The 12386-nt window shown below is 50.1% G+C and overlaps 3 protein-coding genes across 3 annotated transcripts; 2 read left to right on the top strand and 1 right to left on the bottom strand.

Annotated features, from left to right (window-relative positions):
- Positions 1-6128: 6128 nt before the first annotated feature.
- N7466_001527 (uncharacterized protein) lies at positions 6129-6671 on the bottom strand (the record flags this gene model as incomplete). The annotated part of the gene is made up of 1 exon (XM_057160925.1): positions 6129-6671. The coding sequence occupies one exon, from the start codon at positions 6669-6671 to the stop codon at positions 6129-6131; it is 543 nt and encodes a 180-aa protein (XP_057024210.1).
- Positions 6672-7481: 810 nt separating this feature from the next.
- Positions 7482-8231, top strand: N7466_001526 (uncharacterized protein; the record flags this gene model as incomplete). The annotated part of the gene is made up of 1 exon (XM_057160924.1): positions 7482-8231. The coding sequence occupies one exon, from the start codon at positions 7482-7484 to the stop codon at positions 8229-8231; it is 750 nt and encodes a 249-aa protein (XP_057024209.1).
- Positions 8232-8739: 508 nt separating this feature from the next.
- On the top strand, positions 8740-11069 carry N7466_001525 (uncharacterized protein; the record flags this gene model as incomplete). Its single annotated transcript, XM_057160923.1, has 3 exons — positions 8740-8930; positions 8976-9960; positions 10008-11069. 3 exons carry the CDS (start codon positions 8740-8742, stop codon positions 11067-11069), a joined length of 2238 nt encoding a protein of 745 aa, XP_057024208.1.
- Positions 11070-12386: the final 1317 nt, after the last annotated feature.

Raw genomic sequence — 12386 nt, 5'->3', positions numbered from 1 at the left:
TATGGCTCTACATATTTCGATGGAGCTCAAATTCCGAGAGAGTCTGCGTTGTTGCCGCAGACATCAATTGCTTACTCAGTTCCTCCGGTCAACCCTTATAAAAGCTGCCCGACTTTTTCCTTGGTAAATTCGCTGTTCTCAAACTTCTCTAGCACAAGCATGGCTGGAATTAGAAAGGCTTCCCGGCCCATCAAACACGAAGACTTTCGACGTCGATTAGAACGCGCTTTACTGCTGTCACCTTCCAATTCGGATAGTGCAGAAGGTTCTTCACTATCGGCCGAAGGTGATACTACAGAGGTTGAATCTCTCGAGGAGAACGACTTCTCCAGTCTCCAACGCGGGATGAACCTGGTGGGTAGCATCCCGCAAGATGCCACTGGAGACTGGATACAGAGAGAAGATATTGGAGGAGGGCAGAAAATTGGAAGAGAATCTGAAACCCCAGACAATCGTACCATGATCGCCTTCCAGTGTATCTCCGAGTAAGTGTCTGACTCTGCCGTGAAATCAATTTTAACCCCGCTGCTAATTATACGTCTATCAGACTAGACACCCGAGTGAAGTAAGTCGGATACCATACTGAGAAACGCCACCGCTGATACCATTTTAGGTCGATCCAGAGCTCGCTGAGCACTCTTGCAGATAAGACTGGAACCATTTGCAGTGATCTGGACGACATTGTCCAACAAATGGTAGCTGTGGAGGCAGCAATAGAGAACATAAATTTGGAAACCCAGAGCACTACGGAAGAGGATAATTGACTGGGTGAACAGGTCGTTGCCAATGAGCTTTCGGATCATGATGTGATTGACTTTTTGTTACCAAAGTAATGCTACATGATTCACGTGACCATTCAATTTCCACTACCTGCCCCAGCATCCAGCTGCATAGCCAGCCTGAGTAGATTATAAATTAGATTCGCTAAGCATGAAGAAATCTGGAGTAAAAACCGAAAACCGCCACCGGTCTGAAATCATATCTGACTTGGCTAATACGCGCACGGACCAATTTCCACGTGCCGTTTAAGCTTCAATGTGCCGGTGGGTCATTACAATTCGACCCACTTACTTAAATTGCCGACTCGGAGAGTGACAAATTGGAAAGCAAGATTTGGAACCCTGCGCGGCCGGCCTGGCAAATGATTGTCCAGAACATTAACAAAAAATCTTCGACGTTACATTCAGGGCTCTGGGCAAATAATTCCAAATCATATGACCCGTGGCAAGCCTTTCATTTGGCTTTGCTAAAATTGGCTGGGTAGTCCACCATCTGGTATATCAGTAGCCAAAGCTTGCCGTGATTGGATAAAGCACCCGCGCGGGGTGGAATATGGACGGCGATCATGATCCACCGAGCGGACGGACCCAGGTGACGGGCTACCCCGCTTGCCGGTGAACAGTACTGCTTCTTAACACTCATCTATTCTATGTACTTTTTGGAAAACTCTCCATTCAAGACAAGGTATGAATTCGTCTAATATTTAAACTTGATCGTATGCAGCTGTAGGCCGAAGACGGCGATGCGACCACGAGGTACTTGTGTGCGTCATGATTACTGACATCAAAATACAAATCCACTAAACTGGATTGGACCCACAAGAACCCGAAGATCATGACGCTTCACACAAACGAATCAAATACATTGTTTGCCCCAGGTTGTTGCAGATTGCTCAGCGGGGGATTACCCGATGCGGAGAACCCGGGAAGGGCATTGTGTCCCAATTTTCCTGGCGGGCCGTACTGCTCCGTCCAATTTCCGTGGATCACTCCGGAGCCGGGTAGATAGGATGCTAGTCTGCGGTTCTGGAGAGCGTCGATCTGGTTCCAGTATCGCGTGGTCGCGGAGACTAGTTCGCCATGTGTTTGATGCAATACCAGCTGGATTTCGTTCCATGGGACGTTATCCTGTGTCGAAGCATTCAGCGATTCCACCTGCTGCTGGAGTTGACGAATCTCGTTCTGAAGTCTTTCATTGTCAGCCAGAGCGGCTTCTTCTCGCGCAATAGCCTTTTGCAATTTCGAACTCGCTTCAGCTTCTGCGGCTTGCATTCTCTGCAACAGCTGAGACTCGCAGGCCTTGTGGTCGTTTTTCTCCGCAAGGGCCAATTGAAGCTCCCGACCAATTTTGTCCATCTCATCAAGGCACTTGGCATGAATAGCTCTGAACTCCTTCTTCCGATCACTCTTTGACACGAGATGCCCCTAAATAGTATGATCAGCTGGTGCGCATGGTATCGGCAGTACTGAGCATATTGAAGGGTAATTAAAGAATTCAGGAATCGAAAATAGACCACCATCAACATACTGGGACTTTGGACGGCAGCGCCACTGAGTGCAGAGAATAGGAGTCTGCACGAGACTGAGAGACACCCGACTGAGTAGGGCTGGGAGAATTGACTCGGGACTTCGCACGCGTCACTCTTGACCTGCTTCTAATGTCTGACTTCTTTGGGGCGGAGTTTGATTGCTTTGCCATGCTATCTTTTGACAAGCGGGTATTAGTTGAAGGATGAAAAGCAGAAGATTCCTTTGTGTCAAAGGTTGGGAAGGCATAGCCTTTAATACTAGGGGGTCCGTTGGGAGATCATCTGCAACGAAGCAAAAAAATATGTGTTCCTGCCAAGCAACCCTATTGGTACCAATTTTCCGAATTGGAAGTCACGAATGTGCATTCACACCGACAACCCAGAATCTGTAGGTGTGCTAGAAAATACCCACATGTCGCATTAAAGTGGACATGATGCGTTTTTGATTTTCTGATATGGGTCCGCAGAAAAATAGCTGCTGCGTATATCAACTTAGGGTCTCAAAATGATCTCCAAAGACAGTCTTGATACACACATGAAGGGATGACTTTCTGCGGCATACATACAGAGAGCTGTTGATTAACAAGCACCCATTTAGTGCATATGTTTCTTTTTTGAGTATGGCTTATACCAGATAATCCACGTGGGTGAGATTGAAATCCAGGTCATTACCCCTTTTCTTGGTACAGTACATGGCTTGAAGCCTAATATTTGTATGGCTCAAGAATACTGAGTGCGGCCAATTACATGGTAACACGATAGGGAAGTTTGTTCTGAATGCCATTCGCCGTGGGACTTATCATGGTTCATCCATTGCAAAAGGTTGCAACGCTCCTATCACACCCTGGCGCAAGACGCCAATCAGAAATGACCTGGTAAGACTTGACTCATGATCCGATCGAGACAGATATCGGTGGGACCTTGAGACTAGGAACACTGACTCGCGGACCCGTGTCCCGTGTCGAAGAAATGACCAACCAAGGACCTCTGCATTGACATTCAATTCACTAATCACGATCCGATCGACTACCAGATGTGTAACTGAGTGTCCCTTCACAATTCATGCTTATTTAGATTGCTCTTCTGACACAAACGGCTCATGTGACTCGTGTTTTGGGAGCACAGAGCACAACGCTACTAATGTTGCTCCCAAATTGATGCCTTGAAGGTGATTCGCGATCCACTCTGTAACGGATGACTCCACATAGGGAAGATCTTCTCTACTTTTCCGTTACCAGGGTAACCGTCCTTTCGATCCAGTCGATGGAAAGATCTAGAAGCTATCTTTCCTGCATCGAACCTTCTTCCAGCCCCCTAGTTGCCCACTTGGTGGTTCATCCTCTTGGCCTGAATTTTTTACGGTCTAGAACCACAGCTCACTTAGGGACGTTCATGTTGGGCAGGATGAAATGGGCTTACATGAATAGTTCGGGGACAATTCAAACTCTGATTGGCTTCCGACGTCAGGGTCTGCGTCGTAGGCCAGACATATGTGCCATACCCAGACTTATTCTAAATCCCGCAGGTGTGTCTTGTACGGGATACGGTTCTGCCTGCGCCTGTGAGTTTTCCAGCACCAGTAAATTGCTTTTGGATAGACGGTTGAAAGGGCACGAGTATATTACAGGACAGCTCTTCACGAATGTTTATTCCTGTCTGGAAGCTTGAATTCGAACATACTCAGCCACAAAGACTTTTTTTGGTGTCAATTTCAGATCACCCATCCATGGATAATCGCGTCCTCCTCGCCTGAGGCTGTCCTGGCGACCGGTCGTTTCCATGGTCTGACGAGAGTATCATCCAACTTCTCAGACAGCCCCACTCAAAGTCTATGGAAGCTGAGAATCTTACTTTTCTTTCTCTAACGTTTCATCGGGATCCGGACTTCCAGACACACGAGAAAATGCCATTGTCTGGCTAACCTGGTAGAAAGACAAAAGGGATCGAGGCTAATTACGCCTAGTGTTCGTCCCAGCTTCTACGTTATCAATGAGTCTGCGACCCGGCCATCCATTGACCCAATAAGATCTGAAAGTTCGTCAGATCATTCCAAGCAGCCCCCAGCTACTATGCCGTGATCTCATTGCAAGAAAGTCACATGTTTGCCGCAGTAGGCTTTAAAATTTGTCTACTCACCATGTCCACCTCATAAGTTTCATATTCTTTTACGTTTGCGACAAGTCTTTGGTCATCCATGGATACAATCATTACCAGCCTACCATCGGACGTCGGGGCTATTTTGATGAAGAACGTCTCAATTATTCAGGTCGTATCCATGTTTGCGATCGGCGCATACAATGCCTTCGAAACGGCAATTGTCACCTTTGATACATTCAAGCGCTACAGCGGTCTCTATTTCTGGAGCATGCAAGTCGCGTCTTGGGGTATTCTTGTGCATGCCCTGCCTGCCATGGCTCGTTTTGTCTCTCAAGCATCTAACCTTTCTACGTCCATCCCTTTCATCATCGGTTGGTACGCCCTGGTCACTGGTCAGGCGGTCGTACTCTATTCCCGTCTGAATCTCGTTGTCCGCCACATGGAAAGAGTGCGGTGGGTGCTGTGGATGATCGTCGGGAACTCTTTCATTCTTCATGTCCCCATAACCGTCCTATTCTTTGGCCTGAACCAAGGCGATGCACGCTTCGCTCGACCCGCCGCAATATACGATCGCATCCAGTCACTGGCTTCTGTGTGCAGGATTTTATCATCTGCAGCGTTTACATCTACGAAGCAGTCCCAGCTCTCAAGCCCATGATTCAGACCCGAGGTCGCAACGGACGGAATGCCATCATCCATCTGCTCTCGATCAACATCATTGTCGTCCTGTTGAACATCCTGCTTCTTCTTACGGAGTTCAAGCTACACTACATCCAAGTGAGCTTCAAGACCGTGGTGTACAGCATCAAGCTGAAGTTGGAGTTCTCTGTGTTCAATCGTCTCGTGTCGTTGACAAGCACGCAGCCCAGTCTATCTCACTATGAGCCCGAGGACTGGCGCGGAACAAGCAAAATAAGTCTGCTCGACAAAATATTTCCATGGGTATCTGTCACACCGGATAGAAGTGTGAGATCTGAAGCTGGTCCAAGAGACGCGTCACGAGGGGCGTGTGCAGATTTGACTGAGGGAGGCGTGAGCCCTGGAAGTACTTCATCCACACGACTCTCGACCACTTCCCCCACAGCCTCGTCAAACGGTCTACCCGCGCTGGAACTGGGTCTGTCTCAATTCTCACCCAGATTGGATATATCGGACCTCACCAAAAATGAGCGAAATGCGCCATGGGTCCATGTTGAGCTCACTGCGCGCGAGAGAGCGAGCTGGTGATGCTAGGGAAATGTGAACAGTTCAAGCATAGGAGCCGGTGCGAGCCTGTCAGATAGAATTTTGTGATCTTAAAATGGAAATTCACGCATCATGCACGAGTTAGAGCTAATTCCTTTATGGGTAGATATTTTATGGCTAGATATTAGGATGCGATAGATTATGATCATTGCAGCGCGAAAATGACAACATAGAATTTACGCCTTCTTAGCACTATTTACTCTGGTATACATGACTCAATTCATTCACTCTTGGCTTTGAGCACCCACGGCATGCAGGTATCTAGAACAATACTCGATCCAGTGCTTTCAAACGTGAGGTAACAAAACGGTAAACGTCTCGAGCAACGTATCAATATGCTTGCTCCAGATACATACTGATTGAGCTTTCGCCAGTAGTTTTCACTAATGCTGTACCGAATGAGTATCTGCGCAACATATAAGTTTGATCAGAAATAGCAGTGGCACTCAGGTGGCACCGAACCCGGTCGATAGGTGCATCACAGAGCAATTGCTATCGACGATTCCTTTTTCTCCACTGTTGAACAGCTGAATCCTGCGTGAACAGTTTCAATTCTATGGAGGGAACCAAATGCAGGTTGCCCAACGCTCCCGTAATACATGAGTTCGTAGTAAGGCAAGTGGCTGTGAATGTTCAACAGCTCAAATGAAGATCGAGACCCGTGAACGCAGCTCGCGATATATCCCCCGACAGAGACAGCAGGGAGCGCTACCACAACCTGAATGCATTCGAAATATATTCGACGTTGGCCGTTCTGATGTAACCACCTAGGATGGACCGCAAGGACGATATCAAAGATGGAGAGCAATGTTGACATCAGGGCCATGAGGACTGAAACGACGAGAATATTTTCCATCAGGTTTTGAAAGGCAAGGCCCAGTATAGCGTGGTTGGTATAGATGAGATCTGACTCCGCATGGTCCCGGAGGATAATTGCAAAGTGAGATATGGCCGAGCTGAGACCCGCAAAGGCCAACCACATGATAGCGGGGACGAGAATAGTAAGGCGCATGCAAAGCATGGCGGATCTAGTATTGAAAGCCATATCGAGGACGGAAGACGTTGATGGTTGAGGAATAGAGCGAGTCTTGCGTAGTGGAACGGGATCATGTGAGAACAACAATTGAGAGGGACCTCAGGCAAAGTCTCATTTTAAGTACTTTTTCCTGAGCCTGGTTGAGCCTGGTGTCGAGCCGAGTCGATGGTCCTCGAATATCTGCAATTGTAGTGGCGATGTGTGTGAATTTTCTCTTCCCGAGTTGATTGTATATCTGTGAAAAGGGATCTAGTGAACAGCTCCCAAGGTGATCACACCTGCTCCCAGGACCTTTTCTCCTTTTCTCCTATCTTTGTTGCCACCACGGGACTGCAATTCTTCGCAGCTCATGTCTCTTCCAGTACGCTCCAATGTGACGGCGACTGGCTTCGTCCAATTTTATATTCTAGTCATCTCAATGTTCAACGATGTCCCTACATGTTGAGACATTGATGATTACGTATTCGCATGAGTCTCTCCGTCCTACATCCAAAAGCATAGGCATTAGTGCAGCATTCATTTATCTTCCTTCATGCTTCATGCCAGTCTTCCTCTCGTCGCTCCCAAGATGCAAACGCGTAGGTCACGTTTCAGTCGGAGACAAACACTCGAGTAAGGCACATTCTTTCTCCCTTCTGCAAAAATCGTGGCGGTACTGATCTTAGATCTTTGACATCTAGTATCTCGTCATCCCAGACCCACTCCGTTCCAAAATCGCCCTTTATTTACTCCAAGACTGAAGAGCTCGTCTGGAAGTGGGAACAGCTGAAGCTTTGCGGACAGAGTATCAATACCATGCTGCAGTGTGTTACCTTACCCACCCACACTGTGGTCAACAAGCCAGACAAAGAAGGCGTCTTCATTTCGGTGGAGTTCGGCATGACTACAGTCCTTCCACTAGCCAAAGTGAACAGTCTGGAACCCTCGGATTATCACTTGGGTATTGCTTGCGCGACTGATGGGAAAGACAGGAAACTCATCATTCTTGGGGTCGCAGGGGAAAAAAATACCTCAATCATCAGGAAAACGGTGCTCCGATTGTGGAATCCCGTTGCTACTGCCCCTCCGCCGGGTTTGTATAGCTGGTCCAGCGAATATTGGGTGTCGGACTCCGTCGTGATCGACACCAGGTCAATCGAGGGCACGGATTTGATGAGGGAAGCAGCACGGGCAGGACGAAGCGCCCCCAAGGCATACGTGTGCATTGGTCTTCCCGCAATCACTTTCGGCCCCCTGTTCAATACGCTGGTGTCAGCATGCAACGTGAATGCAGCCTGCTTCAATCTCGCCATAGGATATATCTGGATGGCGGCGGCCGTTGATCCGACGAGGCTTGAGGTGGAAGCCGAGGACGGTTCTGGGTTCTTTGGCAATTTTTTTCTGTCGATGATCAATGATGAGACTCAAGGGTCATGGCTTGTGGAGGCAAAGCTCCGGTTCTGGCTCGAAAGCACATCTCGGATGAAGGCTTGCGTCCTTGCCGAGCTTGTGGAGATGAGAGACATCCGCACCACCTCAACTCACAGGGCCATCGCGCGCTGGTGACGAGTTTGACCTAACAGATCCAGCCGTTTCCACTATTGCAACAACGTCACTTGGAAGACGGACCTTGTAGCTGAGTTATCTTGGGGCGCATATGTCGATCTGCTTGGATGCGCGTTTACACTTCCGAATGTTCCTTTCGCCACAAACAGTGACCAGTCTTGTCGAGCGTTTTGCAGACTTCATTGAAGTGATAAAGAAGCCTACACGCCGATCCAACTAGATACAGGATCTTGCGGGCACCGTGTATCTAGGATCGAGTGTCCACCAATCGAGTAAATAAGTTTTATGTCTGTGGTGACCCTTGTGATCTGTAAATCCACGATGCGTGCAAGTGGGCATTGTGGAACTAGATATGTCTCGCAATACTAAACACCATGGCTTCACCACTCAACTCACCACTTTCTTCACCAGAGAATACCGCCAGTGGTGATCGATAATAATCCCAATGGCATATAAATAATCAGTATCTCACTCAAAAAAGGATCTTGAAACCCACCAGCCGTTTCCCATGGATTCAGAGAGCTGTATCGGCGATGAAGCAAGCAAACAGCTTCACGGCGAGCTCCGAAAAATCTCAGATACTCCTTGCGCCGGCATCACAGATCGGCCGACACGGCAGACCGTCCTGCTCGAAATCTCCCCTGCATACGTGAAAGACTGGAAATCGACCGATGCCTTCCGCGAGCTATATCAAAACTGGTACGTATCGAGCCGCCCGCTGAGAGATTTGCTGACACCAAGTAGGAAAGATGCCATTCTGGAAACATTCCAGCTCGACCGACGAGACTTCAAGCTATCTTTTCAAGACGACCACGACCACTTCGCCATCATAGGTTCCTCGGCCCCGAAAGGTCACGCGGAGCCCCACGCTCGGGGGTTCATCAAGTACGAGAAAAAGACCGGTCAAGTCATGCTCGTTAATGCATGCGCCCGGCTGCCCATCGAGTGTCTCGTCATGGGACACACGACCAGAGACAGGGACAACCGACTGTGTGGTTCGCACGGAGATGGTCTCAAACTCGCTGCGTTAGCCATGAATCGACAGCAGTTCCAAATGAGCATCGCCGCAAGTCACTGCCATTGGAAATTTGGGCTGCATGGGCCGCAGCAGTCTCTTCGCTGTGTCATCACGGCAGCACGTAAGATATCTCGTACCGACTGGCCAGCAGCCGCAGATGACATGGCTAACCTGCGCTTCCGTATAGAACGCGATGTCGCCGTGGTGATTGGCGCTGGCCGGAGCAATCAAAGCCGACCGGTGTCACCCAAGACCTTCCTGCGATGGTTACGAGTCACTCTCGACATTCACGGACTCGTCTCGCCCACCTCGGTGGTACAGACCCCTCAGGGAGATTTGCTGCTCGATCCCAAGCACTCTGGTCAGCTGTTCCTGCATAGGGTCCGGCTCGCCATGCATCCCGTGGGCGGCAAGGTTTTCATGTATGGCTACAACTTCGCGTGTGGGAAGTTTAGCCGAGACCGAGAAGGACTGATCAGTCAGGTCGACCTGGCAGACCTCGTGCGGCAGATATGGGAGTATGCGTTATCTTTGCGTGAGAAAGACTTGTTCCCAAGCTATGTCAACCTCCTCCGAAACCATCCGCACCTCGGCGATGTGGACCAAGCGGAAAGACTTTTGGAGCCATCGACCAAGACCCGCATATGGGAGCATTTGTTGCGTGCCTCAAGAAAGAAGCTTTCCTTTCACAGTGTGGATATCAGTTTGCAGGTCAGTGCGAACCTCCGTGGCCGAAGTCATATGCTAATTCGAGATAGACTGTGAACGCGATCCGAGCATGCACCGGCAAAAAGCCGACCCCACTTCCGGAGACTTTCTGGCAGCTCCTTCGCTCGGTGACACCCGTCCGAACGATCGAGGAGGAGCAACAGCAACGTTGCAAAGATGCGGTGATCCCGGCCTTACCCGATACGGCCTTTGCGAAGACAATCAACTGGGCGTTTAGGGCCTGCTTGACAGTCTTGAACGTCCCCCGCGGAATGCAAGTCCTCTACGTCGAAGACATGGCCGGAAAACTCGATGTATTTTACCACGCTGCAGACCAGACCCTGAGAGTCCCTCATCAATGGTGGAAATTGGACAGGGTGGACCACGGGGCCTCCTGCCACAATGTGGTTCCGACGACCATCGATAGCCAGTATGCACCCGTTTCATGGCGAGATGTTGTGGAGGAACTACTGACTCTCTCGATCCCTTCACTCTTTGCAGCATCCCCAATGTCACGGATCATGCGCCAAATCAGACGCCTGCTGAAATGGTTCCCTAGCAACATCCAAATCAGCCTTCATGCCGGCGGTCTGCTTGTCACCTGGGAAGATAATGCAGCGGAAACGATCCAAAGTCTTGATGAAGAGGGGCCAGAATACAACGTCATTCTTCATGTAGAGCATTGTCGCGCTGACGCGGAGCTCCTTCGTTCCGAAACGAGCAAGTCGGTCCCACCCGTCATGTGTGATCAGATCGAGCTAAGCTCCGAAGCGTCGACAGAGACCACATTCGCAGCATGCGGATGCTGCCAGGAAATTGTTCCTCGAACGCTTCGATGGTGCGTTTTTGCCGAATTGGACCACCCCACTGCATACTACGCGATGATCTGCTTGAATGAACGGTCGGCGATCTACGGCCTGCCGTCGGACAAGCTGTCGATCCCTGGCCCAAGCATGCACGACGGCCTGGTATTATGTGATCCTGCTGTGCTTCGCTCTGTCGGTATTCGACATGAAGAATCTGTCGTGGTGCCCACTAGCTCAGTCCCAACTCATACGAGTGGCATGTCATATCATGAATGGTGCAAACGGCTGAAGGTTTCGCGTACTTGAAGAAACTTATTAGCTAGATGTATCACGTCCATAATGACAATCGTATTGCTTAGGTACGTTCTGATCTAGCTTTGAAACAATTTAGACTGCTTAGACTTCAACATCAATGACTTCATAGATGACTGCCAATTTCGACCCTGCAATGCCGATTGTTCCCACCATTCCAAAACCTACAAACGAAGTCGGGCCGACCGACGAAGCCTGGAAGGGGCGTGAGAGCTTTCTGTCACGGGAGACTCTCTTTGTAGTCGAGTTGATCGGCGGGGAGAATGTGTTGCGCCCGGTGCCGCGGAGGTTCGGCGACGCTGCCTTGTCCCGGCTGGCTGAGGAGGTGATACTCCCGTCCAAGCAGGGTCGATCCGTGGCTGCGTGGCGTCCATGTCAACAGCTCTGTCGTGAAGATCCGTCGCGACGGTTTCTTCGGAGCGTTCTGCGGCTCGAGGCGAGGGGTCCCGTGGCGGGCGGTAGAGGGCGTCCAAGGCGGTCTCGGTTCGACTACGCGTGATCAGCATTTCCCAATTTAAATACTCCGGTGAGATACTTACCAGATGCAGCATGAAGTACCATGTCCTGTATCGCGCTTTCCCAACCACTCCTCTGTACAGACCAGGTGCGATAGCCCCCTGCACTCGACGCACCGCAAAACCACGCGTTCATCGACTTGATCGCCATCCTCGGCCAAACAGAACATGCAGTGGATGCTGTCAACTTCGTCACTGGGAGTGACGCTGTGGAGCGTCACATCTTGCACACCCGCCCAGATGTTCGTGACGAACGGAAGCATCGCTGGCTGGGCCGGCGACACGTGCCAAGGAACACTGTTTACTCGCAGCATCGCAGTCGTGATATAGGGAGCAGCCCATGGTTGGCCGTGATTGACTAGATCAGGATCACTCAGGGAGCCGGCGGGTGAAACGTCCCAATCGCTGTGTTGAAGAGATTCTTGGAGGGTCCAATCGGACTCTTCATCGGCTTCTCTGGAAATAGAATGTGTCTGGTGCAGAACGGGCAGTGAATCTGCCAGCGGAGGGGCAGCGTCGGGATCCTCATACGCCTGGGCTTGGTGGTGAATCGCGGCTTCGTACCACCGCTGAGCTAACCGGCCAGCCTGCTTTTCCCGATGCCATCGCTTGTAGAGGAAGTGTTTCGCAATTTCGCAGAGTGAAGAGTGCAGGTCCGTCAGATCAAATTTGGTCCTCGAAAGGTCGGTCATTTTGATGGCCTTTGGTGATGCTCTTTGCTCCCCTTGGATTCTTGCTGGCTGTGCCCTTTCCTGTGATCCCGAAACAGGTGCTGCGTTGACCAAGTCATCCAATA

Source organism: Penicillium verhagenii, assembly GCF_028828195.1.
Source record: "Penicillium verhagenii strain IBT 33310 chromosome Unknown utg000003l_segment0_segment0, whole genome shotgun sequence".
Taxonomy (NCBI): Eukaryota; Fungi; Ascomycota; class Eurotiomycetes; order Eurotiales; family Aspergillaceae; genus Penicillium; species Penicillium verhagenii.
Note: the sequence above shows the minus strand (reverse complement) of the source record. Positions and strands in the feature narration are given on the sequence as shown.